At 51.2% G+C, this 14,326-nt stretch overlaps 1 protein-coding gene across 1 annotated transcript in view; it reads right to left on the bottom strand.

The window, feature by feature from the left end:
* Window positions 1–3,406: 3,406 nt before the first annotated feature.
* The window catches only part of LOC310835981 (BCL-6 corepressor-like protein 1), a 142,092-nt gene continuing 131,172 nt past the window's right edge, over window positions 3,407–14,326 (bottom strand). Inside the window, 2 exon segments of the mRNA XM_083720952.1 lie at window positions 3,407–5,069; window positions 6,393–6,546. Coding sequence (XP_083577078.1) covers window positions 4,787–5,069; window positions 6,393–6,546 — 437 coding nt within the window. The 3' untranslated portion in view covers window positions 3,407–4,786.

Consider the following 14,326-nt stretch of genomic DNA (forward strand, 5'->3'; position numbering starts at 1 on the left):
TAACACGTCATCTAAGAAGGCCACGCAATTCTTGTACAGCAGGGATCCCAACACGTGGTGCATGAAAGATTGAAAACAGGCTGAGCCTGATTGTAATCCAAAAGGCATAACTAAGTACTCAAAGGCCCCCAGAGGGGTGAACATGGTGGTTTTCCATTCATCCCCCTCCCTCATCCTAATCAAATTGTACGCTCCCCGGAGGTCCAGCTTGGTAAAAATCTTCCCCTTCCTCACCCTGGTTAAAATATCGTCAATCCTGGGCATTGGGAAGGTCACGGGTTCCGATACAAGGTTCAACGCCCTGAAATCTACGACCAATCTGGGCTGTTTAGTGTCTTTTTTGTCCACAAAGAACACCGGACTGCCTCCCACCGCCCTTGATTCTCTTATGAAACCTCTTTTCAGGTTCTTGTCAATAAACCCCCGTAACTCCTGCATCTCTCTGTCTGACATGGCATACAGTTTACCCACTGGCAGCTGAGCTCCTGGGAGTAGGTTGATTTGACAGTCAAAGGGCCTATGGGGGGGTAGTCTATCCGCTTCCTTCTCACTGAAGACCTCCTGCAGGTCAGCGTATTGCGGTGGTACCTTCCCTTTTTTCCCCACCGCCATCCCTGCCACCCTGGCTACAGCCATCCTCGGGGTTTCCCCCCCGTGACAGTGCTCCAAGCAGTGAGCTGACCCAAAAGTAACTGTCCGCTGGTGCCATGCCACCACTGGATCATGTAGTGCCAGCCAGCTCATCCCCAGTATGATTGGTGGTCCTGCCAGTGTGGCTACGTGGAAGGCAATGGTTTCTGTGTGTCTGGAAACTCTCATTCTCATGGGGGGAGTCTGGTGCGTCACTTCTCCTCCCAGGAGTTTTCTGCCATCAATGGTTGTTACTTGTAAGGGACACTCTAGAGGCAGAAGGTGGAGCTGGTGCTCCCGCGCGAAATCCTTGCTAAGAACTGCCGGAATCCAGCCGTGCCTTCACCTTGATTGGGTGCCCATTAGGGAGTTCTAGTACCACCTCTATGGCTATGGCTGCTTGGGGGGGGGGTCTGGCTTGGGCACTTTTACTGGTTGCTGGCCTGGCTGCTGTGCCCGCAGACCAGCAACCAAGCGTTGGCTTTTCCCTGCTCCTTATCCCCCTCCTCCTCACAGCCAGCAGCCCCCACCATTCCTTGCCATGCCTTCCTCTGAGGGCAGACCCTGGTAAAATGTCCTGGCTGTTGGCAGAGGAAACACTTCTTGGCTGTTTTCCCCTCCTTTCCCTCCTTCTTTCGAACTTCGCCGGAGTTTGAAACCCCGCGCGCGCTCCCCCAATCTCCATTGGTTCCACTGGCTGGGAAGGTTGCTCCGGTATTTCAGGAATGCGGTTGTCATGCCAACGCTCTCCCCTCCCTTCCCGCTTCTCTAGAGCGTGCGCTTCTTGGCGTACTCCTATCGCAAGCACAGCTTTAGTCAGCTGATCCATCGATTGAGGGCGGGGCGCGCGGGAAAGTTCATCCTTCACCGAGGGGGATAAGCCTTCCTCAAAAACCATTTGCACGGGTTCCAAACCCAGTTCCCACCCAAGTCTGTGGATAAGCATCGCAAAACGCGACCAGTACTCTCTAACTGACTGGCCCCCCTGCTTGCACGCCATCAGTTCCCTGCGCGTCACACTCTGCTCCACTTCACTTGAGAACATGGTATCCATGGCGCCAAAAAATTTCCTACGGTCCTTTAGAGCAGCATTCTGCATTGCCATTAATGGCCGGATCCATTCTCTGGCCGCGTCCTGAAGATGCCCGATAACATAAGCCACCCTCTCCCCATCGTCAGCAAAGTCATCATACTGCAGTTCCAGCGCGTACTGTACCTCCGTCCTGAATGCATTATAATCTCTGGGGTTTCCCCCAAACTTGTGCACCAGTCCCGGTACCTTCCTTGCGATGGGGGTGGGCTTCCCCTGGGCATCCTGAGTCCGCCTTTCATCTAGCTGCGCCGCTAACAGGGCCACCTGCCGTTCCAAATCTCAGTTTCTCTCCTCCAGATTTGGCACTGCCGCTGCTCCCTCTCCGGCGCCTGCTCCTCCTGTTTGACTCATGATGCTGCCTGTCCTGTCGTTGTGCACAAGCAACGTCAAGGACTGACGGATTGCTGTAAAGGGAATTGGGGTTGCTCGTGCATAAGTGGCCGCTGCTCTAGGCAACATTGTCTGGCTAAACTTTTCCCTGGCTGAACAGCACTTTCTCCGTGGCTGTGTCAGTCACTGGCAGAATCCGTCAGTGGCCGTTTCCTGAACTTCTTCCAGCATAAAAGCTCTTTGACACCAAGTCGCCGCCTAGCCTCCCTGCGCGAAAGTTTTCTGTGCAGAGTGGGCATGGCCAGCGGAGGTCCTGGGCTCTTGCCGCTGGTCTCTGTGGAAGAGTCTTGGAGCCATCTCTCCGAAGTCTTTCCCGGCTCCCTTTTCTTCCTGGTGTCATGCTGATTTCCTTCCTCCGAGGAAGTGTTCCCTCTCTCCCGGCTGAGCCCTTCTCCTGCATCGCTAGGGAGCCTTACCTCCACTCTTGGCTCCGATGGCAGTTCCCTGACACTCTGGTAGTGTTTAAAGTGAGTATAGGGAACCTGTGACTCTCAAGAGTCCTTGTCCATTGCCCATGCTGGCTGGGGTGTTCCGAGTTTCCCCAACATCTGGAGGGCCACACGTTCCCCACTCCTGGTTTAAAGAGGAGGCAAAGGGGGCTAAGTCCTAAAAAACCAGCTGTGTGAACAGAGCACTTGACTCCTTTAAAGAAATTAGAACATTGGGTTTGGATAGAGCTGGGAGAGAATGTGTACGTGGAGGCTGACCCTTTCAACTTCCTCGCACCCTGTTTTACACAACTGGAATTACAGCAGCTTTAGCTGAGGGGTGAGTGGAATGGGAATTCCAGTCAGGAAAATGCAAGTCGCTTAAATGATGCACCTTCAAAAAACACAATGCAGGCTCTCAAATTAAAACTGTCCTTCAAGATGCCTTCGTGTTCAACAGTTTAGGTGATGGACAACAGTATCAGAGCCAAAATCCATCTCCCTTCCTTGCTGATCTTGGTTTACTGGTCCGTACTGGGACTAAGAGCCCAGCACTCTCTTCCCCCAACCAACAACAGCTTGCTTTGTCCTGGGAGGGATATGGCAAGAAACTGTTTTCAAAAGTCAACTGTTATTGTACAGGTAAGCATCAAGTGGAAGTTGTAAACGGCCTTCTTTAGTCTGTACAACTCACTGCCAAAAATGGGTGGAAGAGGCAGCCATTACGGCATATAGATAACACCCGTTTTCCCCTCAGAGCAGAAGTGCTTCTATGATGGGGTTGCTTTCCCCCCACCCCCCACCCTATCCACCAGGCTTCAGAAGTAAGAGGCTGGACCCAAAAAACGAGGCGGGAGACTGAGGCTCTGATGCAGGTTTTTCTGTACATAAGTGTTTTTGACACCAAAGTGTTGCTTAAAACAAATCAGAAGAAGCAGCAGCAGCAGCAGCTGCAGCAGCAGCAGCTGCAACACATGCCCCAAAGCCTTGGTGGAAGAGAGAGATGGTGGCGGAGAGAAGGGAACGCTGTTTGCTTTTTCCAAGGAAGGGGGCCAGAAGAGGCAGCCTGCTTGGAAAACTGATTTTGGAGCTGTGCAAGGAAATGCAGCTCCCCGAGTGGGAAGGGTGGGGGGACACAACACAAAAGAACAAAAATGTCACCACCCAAAACAACCTCCCCAGAGCAGGGGAAGAGCCAAAATAATAAGAGATTGTCCAGTCCTTGTTAGCACCTGTACAATAAAACTGTACCGCACACCCCCACACCCTGCCCCCCTACCCTCCAAATGATCTCTCTCTCTCTCTTTCTCTGCTGCCCCCACCCCGTTGAAGACCGTACTGCCTTGCCAGCCGAACTGATTGAACAAGGATGAAATTATAAAGAGGGAGTGGGGGCTGTACAAATAAAATAGCTGAGACCACCAGGTGCCTTCGGCTGTGTAATCATTCTGTTTCGAAAAGTGGCTGGCTGGACATCAGAAACAAAATAATATGATAAAAAAGGGCAGGGAGGGAAATGCACCCAACCAGGGGTGCCAACTTGAATAAAGTACTGGGGGGGGGGGGCAGGTGTCACATCGCTTAGCTGATCACAAGACGTGATGACCACACACCATTTGAATGGTTATGCTCCTCAACTTTGGGGGGGGGCGGCCCCTCAAATAATTTATTGTGGAAACTGAAGGTTGGCTCCTACACACCCAACAGAAGCTGGGTGTCTCTAAAACAGAGGGGGGAGAAGAAACAATAGCCTCCCTCTCGCTATTTCATGGAGGACAGGAGAAAGGAAGGCCCAGCTTAGTCACTCAGGGGAATCCCAGAGGCGATGGTGGCTGCAGGAAGTTGTCCCCTGTCTCTCCACACCCCCCCCCGAATCACAGTGATACAGACTTAGCAAGAACAAAAAAGAAAAAGAACACCACAAATTAAATACTAATTTAAATAAATACTCTCGAAGAGCTTGGGGGTGGGGAAAGAGACGCAGTTCCATGGAGAGGCTTCCAAGCCACCGAGGCCTTGCAGCAGGTGAATGAGTGCAGAGTCCAGGGCACAGGGGACAGCAGCTTCCTACAATCAGGGTTGGTGGGAAGGTAGGAGGGCAGGCGGTGAGCACCCGTTGCAGTTCGTCAGGGAGGACCAGGCAGACAGAAGCCCTGCCCGCGAGAAGGCCACCTTCTCTCCTTGGTCCAGATTATTGCCTTGCAGTGCAGTCCGACGCCGACAGAGGGGAATGCCCAGCCCCCCATTAGCTGCTCCAGGCCTCCAACATCACCTCCGAGCCCAGCAGCCGAGCCAGCTCCAGCTCGTGGCGCACCAGCTCCACCGTCTCTGCAGCACCCAGAGCCAAGGGGGGTGCCATGTGCTCCTGGATTTCTTTTGGGGCCAGCACCTGGCTCAACAACGCCTGGCGCTGGAACTCCACCTTGGGCAGGGTGGTCACCTCAAAGTGTGGGAAACGGGCCTGGAAGATGCGGGACGAGAGCTTCAGCCGCTTCAGCATGTCCGAGAAGAGGAACCAGTTGCAGGGCCTGGGCAAAGGGGAGAAGCGTGGTGGTCAGTAGGGACATGCTCTCTGTGGCCATCCCTCCCCTGTTCTCCATTTCACTCTCCCCCTTCCCACCCCCACAGGCAAAGTTCTAAAAGCTGAAATGCAAGGGTTGAAACCTACCCATAAGTGACACCATCCCATCTTGATGGAAGCCCATTTTCCCCATATGTTGCTAGATCACAACTGCCATTATTCTTCCCACTGGCCAAACTGGCTGGGGCCAACAGGAGTTGGAGCTCAATGACATCTAGGGGGCCACATGTTCCCCATCCCTAATGTACTCAGAGCAACTGCCCTATCTTCTAGTGCCGTGTTTCCCCAAACGTGGGTATCCAGCTGTTTTGGGGCTATGATTGCCATCATCCCTGACCACTGGTCCTGCTAGCTTAAAAAGTGCTTGTGCTGCAACTCCACGCATCCTCTCTCCCCAGCCATTAGCACCCACCTCATATCACCCACGGCTACAACTGCCTGGTGCAAGTAAGTGAAAAGGATGGTAGTGCTTAGTTTTTGAACACCATGCTTCTAACCCTCATGGGTGCCCATTATGCTTGAATACACTGCAGCCTGTCCCTACTGACATCTCAGCAGTTGGCTGGACAGAGGAGGGGGGAGGCAGGACTTGGGTCAGGTAGTGGGTAGCTTGTCTCTGTGCTGTGCAGCCCTCCCCCATCCCTCCCCCAGCTTCTGCCTAATAAAAAACAGAACCAATGATGCAAAAGCACAAGACATTCTGAGATCTGCTTCCTTTGCATCCTTTATCTGGGTCACAGTATTGTAACGACTGCAGCACCAGCAGTTTGGAATGGTGCTTTTGCAGATGCAGGATCTTGGCCACGACCCTGCCTGCCTTCACCCCCATCCTTTTGGAACCACGGAGCTCCCACCACTTCCATGCTTAATATGCAGAATAGGCATCATATACCCCCCCCAAGCCTGTTATTTTGTCATGGTTTGCCAGTCTCTCATTTGTCACAGCAGGCTCTCTGAATGCCCCTCCCCTCCTTGAGAAGGAGAAGGAGAAGCTGGCAAAACCTTGCTGTGCCTGTGTGAGCTGGAGAAGGAAAGGGAAAGCTGACTTGCAAGCAAATGCATGTCTCCTCATCCTTTCTCCAAGGCTCTCAAAAGCTGTTGTCTGCAACAGACCCGTCCTTCTTTCCCTCCTGCTCACCACCTTCCAATGGCACTGGCCTTCAGACTTCAGGGCTCCTCTTTCTCCCAGGGAGTAGTGGGGTGGTACAATTTGGCCCGTTCTCAAAAGCTCCCCAAGCTCTCCCAACAAGGAGATGCCGCCATTACTCACCCATGGGAGACAGACACTTCCAGGTTGTAGCTGGGGAGCAACGGCTTGTTGGAAAACTCAAACATGAGGTGGCCCGAGTCCTGCTCATCGTCCTCCTGATCAGAGCTCCCGGGAGGGTTGAGCAGAAGGTCACAGCCAATTTTCTCTTTCCCCTCTGAAACAAGGGATACGGGAAATGGAGAGGGAAGTGAGAGAGGGGAAATGCCACGGGCTCAAAGAACTCTGCACGCACAAGCTTGCTCCCTAGCCTTCCCTGTGCCCAGTTCACTTGCTGGACAGCCATCACCATAGCAACCCAACCATGGGCTGCAAAAGAAGCCCAGCATGTAGATGCCTGGAGGAACACCTGGCAGAAGCCGATAGAAATTTAGAGACCACTATGGGGCTGTATTATGGTGCAATGCTACAGGAGTGCAGATGGCTCAGGCTGGGTGAGGAATGTAGCTCTGCAAGAATGACAGCTCCTGTTTTGAAAAACCCCATGCATCTAGCCTTTTTAGGTGCAGAGAAGCATCTGGCAGTGCTAGTAAGCTGAGTCTCCTGATGTTTCAGAAGTCGGAATGTAAGATTTCCAGGGGTTGGGGTGCATCATCAGCCCCTCATCAGCCCCTCCCAGGATCAGCAAAGGTAGAATAAATGACAGACACACAAAAAAAACCCAAATAGTGGAATAAATTGTGCATAATAAGGGAACTTTTGCACAGTGCTCAATCCTTGTCCTTTAGAGCTACCTTCTCCAATGTGGTGCCCTCCAGTTGTTTTTAGACTACAACTCCCATTACTCATGACTGTCAGCAGTGCTGGCTGGGGTTGATGGGAACTGGGACCATGTAGCATCTAGAAGGCACCAGGTGAGGGGAGGCTACTTTTGGCAGGCACAAATTTCAACTGTTCTGGACTGCATGGATGCAAAAATGCTGGGTTCCTCTTTCCCACATTTAAACAGAGAGTACAAACAGTCTTAGATACATACTGCCTCTCATTTCCCCACTCTCTCCACTCTCAGGATGGGAGAGGCCAACCTCCTGAGGCACAGGAGCAGCAGGCTCTTTTCTCCCACAGAGAATGGCTGGAATTCTGGCACAAGGTATGCCAAAAGTCACCCATCTCTTGCTGCCTACTGCTTGCCCAGAGCTGCCATTAGGGCAAGGACAGGGAACCTGTGGCCCTCCAGATGATGCTGGACTCCCAACTCCCATCAGTCCAAGCAAACGGTTAGGGATGACAGAAGCGGAAGTCAAACAGCACCTGGAAGGCCACAGGTTCCCTGTCCCTGCCTAGGCTGAAGAAGGGAAGGCACCAGCAAAGGATCAAAGAATGGAGGAAACTGTTAGGATATAGTTCCGTTCCACCTTAAATGGTCAGGCATGATTGTTGTGTATCACATGCCTGTTTCGTTCCAGCTCTCTCTCTTTTTTTTTTTAAAAAAAATAATTTTTATTAACCAACCAACCAATCAAATCAAATCAAATCAAATCAAATCAAATCACATAAATTCCAAATTACAAAGCCAAATTTTAATTTTTTGTTGGGGGTACCCATATTTCAAGTTCCAAAGGGGATCCAATCATCTTCTTGCTGCTGCTTTCAAGTCCACAAATCTGTCCAAATAATGTTCACAGTTCTATCCAATCCTTTCTTGTTGTTTCTTGTTGTTTTCCACATCTCTTGTTGTTTTCATATATTTTTACTTTCTCTTTGTGACCTCTGATGGTCTCCACAAGCGGGTTAAGACAAATTGTAATCCTGTGTAGGTTTTTTCCGTTCATCCAAGAGCCATATCAGACAGCTTCCATAGATCATCGCTTCCATAAATAAAAACGCTCTTACCGTCGTTAATCTTCACTAGTCTGTCGCTCCCTTCTCAGTCCTTTGAGGAGGTTCTCTAGGAATCCAGTATGAAAACAAGTCCATTCCTCCTCCCGGTCGTAAATCTTTCGACAAAACCAGCCAACATGGCGACTCTGTTTTTTACTGCTGCGTCATTCCAAAAGCTCTTGTTCTTTTCTCAATCTCCGTAAAGCAAACTTTTGGTTAGAATTCATTTCCACACAGTTCTTAATCATCCTGCTTGGATCAGTTAAGCAACGGTTCTATCTTGAGAAGGGGTTATTGGTTAATCACATAGAAGAAAATAAAAAGAGTTCCCCCCCATCCAGTCCTGCTGCCGACATTCCAAGCCTTTGATGTATTCTTCATGATATATTCCTGTTGATCCAACCCGTTGCTCTTCTTTCGCAGAGGTCCCTTCAATTAGCAGTATTCACTCCCGTTCTTCACTTGAAATATATGCATTTGCTTCTTTCTAATTGTTTATTTCCAATTTGCTGCAGCTAGTGCGCGATCAGAGACAGCGTCCAGGAGAGCCGGAGTCCATACAAGGGCATTCTGCCTAGTGCCCTCACCCCCTTCTTTCGAATCCGGGGGTGATTTATGGGCACAGCAGGCATGGGCAGTGTTCCCCATTCCCTTGGGGCAACAAGGGAGGCTGCATACTCCCATAACAGCCTCTTAATTACCTCGTGTGGGCCGGAGAGATGTTATTGTCAGCCATCTTCCAATGCGCCCCTAGTGGCCCCCCCATTTCATTCCAGCTCTCGCTGGGAACTTCTGTTTTGTATATAGCTTTTGTTCTGGCTGTTTTCCTGGACACGGAGGCAAGCAGTCATGTTTTTCCTTTGTTCTGATCTACGTTGAATGAAGCTGTAAATAAGCTCTTCTGTCTGCATCTTCCGTTGTGGAGACTCTGCTGAAAGGGTGTGCACGGGCCTTGGAATGTCTCTGAGGCTCGTGTCGCTAATTGACTGACGCTGTTCCTGTTGGAAAACATGCCCCCTCGGGAGAGGCTGGCCCCTTTCTGCGGCTCCCGGGGCTTGTCTCCGGTGACCTACTCCGGCTGGTATCACGGCAGTCCAGAGAGGTCTTGATAGGCGACATCCCCCAGCATGGAAGATGCACACCCCCTTCTCCCCTTGCATACCAGCAGGAGAAAGAAGATAGTCAGAAAGTCTATTACATTTCTACGGTTTATTTCTGACTTTACATCTGTACAAAAACATGTCCGTTCAGTTCAGTCTCCTCCAAGCAACTGACTAAGACTTCCTTCACACATGCAACAGGAAGGTCTCATATTAGACACAGAACAAATCCCTGTAAACTGCCTGGTACATTCTTTCCCAGGACTAGCCACATCATGTGATGTAAACATCGAGCTGCTTGTTTGCAGCTGCGTTGTACTCATATCCCAACATACTCCCCCATATGATTCAACGTTAGCTGCGAACAAAGCTTGATCCAGAGAAGAAAACAAACAGTTGTTATACACGTAACAATCCCCTGTTGTTTCAGTTCCACCTTTGGAACTACCCGCCACTGGTTTCACCAGTGTAACTCTCTGGTTGTCTGTTTTCCAAGGAATGAGTGCTTCTACATTGCCTTGGCTAGGGAAGGTAGTGTTACATTTTGCAACTCCCAGTTGTGTCTTTGTCTTTGACTTAGACATACCTTTAACCTGGCTTGAGTTGTCAACAATAGTAACACATGCAACAGCTGAGTTGGCAAACTCTTGAGAATAACTCTTGGGTGGTATGCCCTTTGTCATTCTCTCAGACCTGCGTATGAGGTACAGATCTTCCTTGCTGACTGGTTCTTCCTCTGGACTTTTTGGAGAACCACTCCCAACAGTAAACAGTGGTTCAGTCAATTCTAGTTCAGTCTTAACCTGTGAAGCACTAGACATTGTGTGTGAACCCCTCTCAATGACTGTGTCAGCAGAACTCTCTGAGCTCTCTCTGTCACTCTCAGTATCAGAGTACTCATCTGCATTGTCATCAGTGGGAAATGTGTGGAGAACCTCTCTCTCCTATCTTGGAGTGCTCTCTAGATATTTTGTGAGAATCACCTGACCAGATTCAGACAAAATTACTCTGTAGAGACCCTTTTCATAACCCACAAAAATGCCTCTGGCATTTCTGACCCCTTGTGGAGTTTCTGTATGGATGTGAGATCCAAAAACCTTAAAATGTGTTGCAGAAGGTTTCCTTGTGGAAGAGCTTCTCAAAAGGAGAACTTTCCATACCTTTTGAAACCTTTCTCACCCAAGTGTGACAAAAAGAGGATAAAGATTCAGCCCAGAGCTCATATTGCAAATGTGAACTCAGCAATTGCGCTCTCATGCCATTTTGCAACTCTTTGTTCACCTTTACATACACACTCTTGTTCCATGAAGCTTCAGATACAGCAATCTTATGCTCTATCCCTTGTTTCTCCAGGAAATCCTGAAAATCCTGTGAAAGAAAAATTGGCTTTTCATCTCTGAAAAGATAATCAATATTAGCATCATGAACAGTCTTAACCTTATCACAAAACTCTTTAAACCTTGCTAAGGTTTCTTTTGGTGATTGCAATACATATGTATGTGTCAGGGAACTGCCATCAGAGCGAGAAACGGAGGCAGGGCTACCCAGCGATGTCGGAGAGGGGACGAGCAGGGGGGAAGGATTTCAGCGTAACACCCATAGAGAAGAGAGGGAGATGGAGGAATTGGTGACAGGGCTCCAAGACCCTTCCCCCGACACTAGTGGAGAGAGCACTGGGACGCCCCTGCCTTCCCCTTACTTGCGCAGACGCGTTCCGCGCAGAGAACATAGGAGGAGACTCGGGGTCAAACAGCTTTTATGCTGGAAGAGGTTCAAGAGACGCCCACTCTCGGATTCTGCAAGTGACTAACAGGTCACGGAGGGCGAGCTCCGACCCTAAGCATGGTTGGGGCAAGCAAACTAACTGAACTGAAGTAAGGTTAGGCACAAGTAACCCCTCACAACCATTACAGCATTCCGAGAGTCCCTGCTGTTACTTGTGTGCAAGCAGTGGAAACATGAGCCAGACTGGAGGCGCCGGGGCAGCGGAGCCAGCTGCGGGGGCGCAGGACCTACTAAAGAGGAACCAGGAGCTGGAACGGCATGTAGCACTGCTGATGGCGCGGCTGGACGAGAGGCGCACCCAGGACGCGCAGGTTAGACCCACCCCAGTGGCAAAGAAGGTGCCAGGACTAGTACACAAATTTGGGGGGGATACCCAGAAATATAATGGATTCCAAATAGAAATAGAGTACGCCTTGCAGCTACAGCATGATGACTTTGCTGACGAGGCAGCGCAGGTGGCGTATATCATGGGGCACCTTGAGGGCAGCACGAGGGAATGGGTTAGACCCCTAATGGCCTCGCAGAACCCCGCCATGAAGGATGTTCGGAAGTTTCTTCAGGCAATGGACACAATGTATTCTAGCCAATTGGGGGAGAGCGTGAACCAAAGGGAGCTGCTGAGATGCAAGCAGGGGGAACTTTCCGTGAGAGACTACTGGTCCCGCTTTGCGATGCTAATACACCGGCTCGAATGGGATCTAGATAGCCCTCCCATACGGATGCTGTTTGAGGAGGGGTTGTCCCCAACCGTTAAAGATGAGCTCTCCCGCGCGCCCCGCCCGGAGACTATGGATCAGCTGACAAAAGCAGTGCTGGCGATAGGCGCGCTCCAAGAAGCGCGCGCTTTGGAAAGGCGGGAAGGGAGGGGAGAGCGCCACTCTGACTACCGCATTTCAGAGATGCCTAAGCTGCCTGCCGATGACGTAGTGCCAATGGAAATCGATGGAGCGCGAGGTTTCTGGCGCCAACCAAGGAGGCAAAAGGGAGGGAAAGGCTGGGAAAAGCACCAAGAAGTGTTTCCTCTGCCAACAGCTAGGACACTTTGCCAGGGTCTGTCCTCAAAGAAAGGCTTGGCAAGGGATGGTGGGAGCCGCTGGAAGCGAGGAGGAGGGGGCAGAGGAAAAGGTGCAGGGAAACGCCAGCGCTTGACTGCCCACAGGGGGGCGCAGCAGCCAAGCGAACAGATAACAGAAGTGCCCAAACCGGACCCACCCAAGGTTTCTATAGCGATAGAGGTGGTGCTAGAACTCCCAAATGGACACCCAGTCAAGGTGAAAGCAATGCTGGACTCAGGCAGCTCCTGTAATTTTTTTAGTAAGGAGTTTGCATTGGAGCACCAGATCCATCTGCTGCCCCTTGATTTCCCGCTCCAAGTGACCACGATAGATGGCAGGGAGCTGCTGGGAGGGGAAGTGACACATCAAACCCCACCTATGAGAATGAGTGCATCCAGGCACACAGAGACCATTGCCTTTCACGTGGCCACACTGGCGGGACCCCCGATAATACTGGGCATGAGCTGGCTAGTGCTACATGATCCAGTGGTGGCCTGGCACCAACGGACAGTCACCTTCGGGTCAGCACACTGTTTGGAACACTGTCTAGGGGGGTGAAACCCAGGGTGAGGTTGGCCAGAGTGGCAGCAACTACACTGAAGCAGAGAGCGGACGTGCCGCCACAGTACGCGGATTTACAGGAAGTCTTCAGCGAGAGGGAAGCGGACAAGCTGCTGCCACATAGGCCCTTCGACTGCCAGATCAACCTGCTCCCTGGGGCGCAGCTACTGGTGGGTAAGCTGTATGCCATGTCGGACAGAGAGATGCAGGAGTTGCGAGACTTTATTGACAAAAACCTTAAGAGGGGGTTCATAAGGGAATCTAAGGCAGTGGGGGGAAGCCCTGTGTTTTTTGTGGAAAAGAAAAACACGGATCAGCCGAGGCTGGTAGTGGACTTTCGAAAATTAAACCTTGTATCGGAACCCGTGACCTTCCCAATGCCCAGAATTGATGATATTCTGACTAGGGTGAGGAAGGGCAAGATCTTCACCAAGCTGGACCTCCGGGGAGCATACAATCTGATTAGAATAAGGAAGGGGGACGAATGGAAAACCACCATGTTCACCCCCCTAGGGGCCTTTGAGTACCTAGTCATGCCATTTGGATTACAATCGGACTCAGCCTGTTTTCAAAGCTTCATGCACCATGTGCTGGGACCCCTGCTGTACAAAAACTGTGTAGCATTTCTGGACGACGTACTGATCTATTCGGACAATGAAAAGCAGCATGTCCAGGATGTCAGGGAAGTGCTGAAGAGGCTACTAGAGCACCAATTGTGGGTCAAGCTGGAAAAGTGCCAATTTCACGCCAGTGAGGTGGAATTCCTGGGATACAAGTTGTCGGACAAAGGACTTGCCATGGACCCTGGCAAGGTGCAGGCAGTGCTGGAATGGAAGGCCCCTAAGACCCGGAAGGATGTGCAGAGGTTCCTCGGGTTTAGCAACTTCTACCGGAAGTTCATCAAGAACTTCGCCCACTTGACCGCACCCATCACGGATTGTCTCAGTAGCAAGAAGAAGTTTGTCTGGACGGAAAGTGCCCAAAGTTCCTTCGAAAAACTAAAGAAGGCGTTCGCCTCGGAGGAACAGCTCCTGCACGTGGATCTGCAGAAGCCGATGAGGCTGGAGACCGACGCATCAGACAGAGCTATTGGAGCAGTGTTGCTACAGCCGGGACGGAGCCAACACACCTGGAGGCCGTGCGCCTTCTTCTCACGGAAACTGAACAAATCGGAGCATAACTACACGGTGTATGATCGCGAACTGTTAGCTATTTATGCAGCGTTTCGACAGTGGAGACATATCCTAATAGGGGCACAGCACAAGATTCAGGTTTGCACGGATCATAAGAACCTGGAATAGGGGACTTCCGGTCGGCGCCAGCGTTTAATGGCTGCCCTTGCCTCGAGCTCCGAGGCAGGACTGCTCCGCGTGTTCGGGTCTGACCCGCTACGGCGAGCGGGGGACCCCTAAAATCACAGGCGCAGAAGCCTGTGAGCAAGGAGACTCGGTGGGCACCTTTTGCGCCCCCCGGTACTGTGAAGGAGCCTTTTTAAAGGCTCCGGAGCGGCATCGGGAGTGAGAGCGGTGCTGAGAGTCGCTACCCAGCCCGTGGAGTGAAGCCGCGTTGCCATGAACGGAGAGCGCCGATTCCTTCCTGAAACTGAGAATTGACT

Source organism: Podarcis gaigeae, assembly GCF_964106915.1.
Source record: "Podarcis gaigeae genome assembly, chromosome: W".
NCBI lineage: Eukaryota > Metazoa > Chordata > Lepidosauria > Squamata > Lacertidae > Podarcis > Podarcis gaigeae.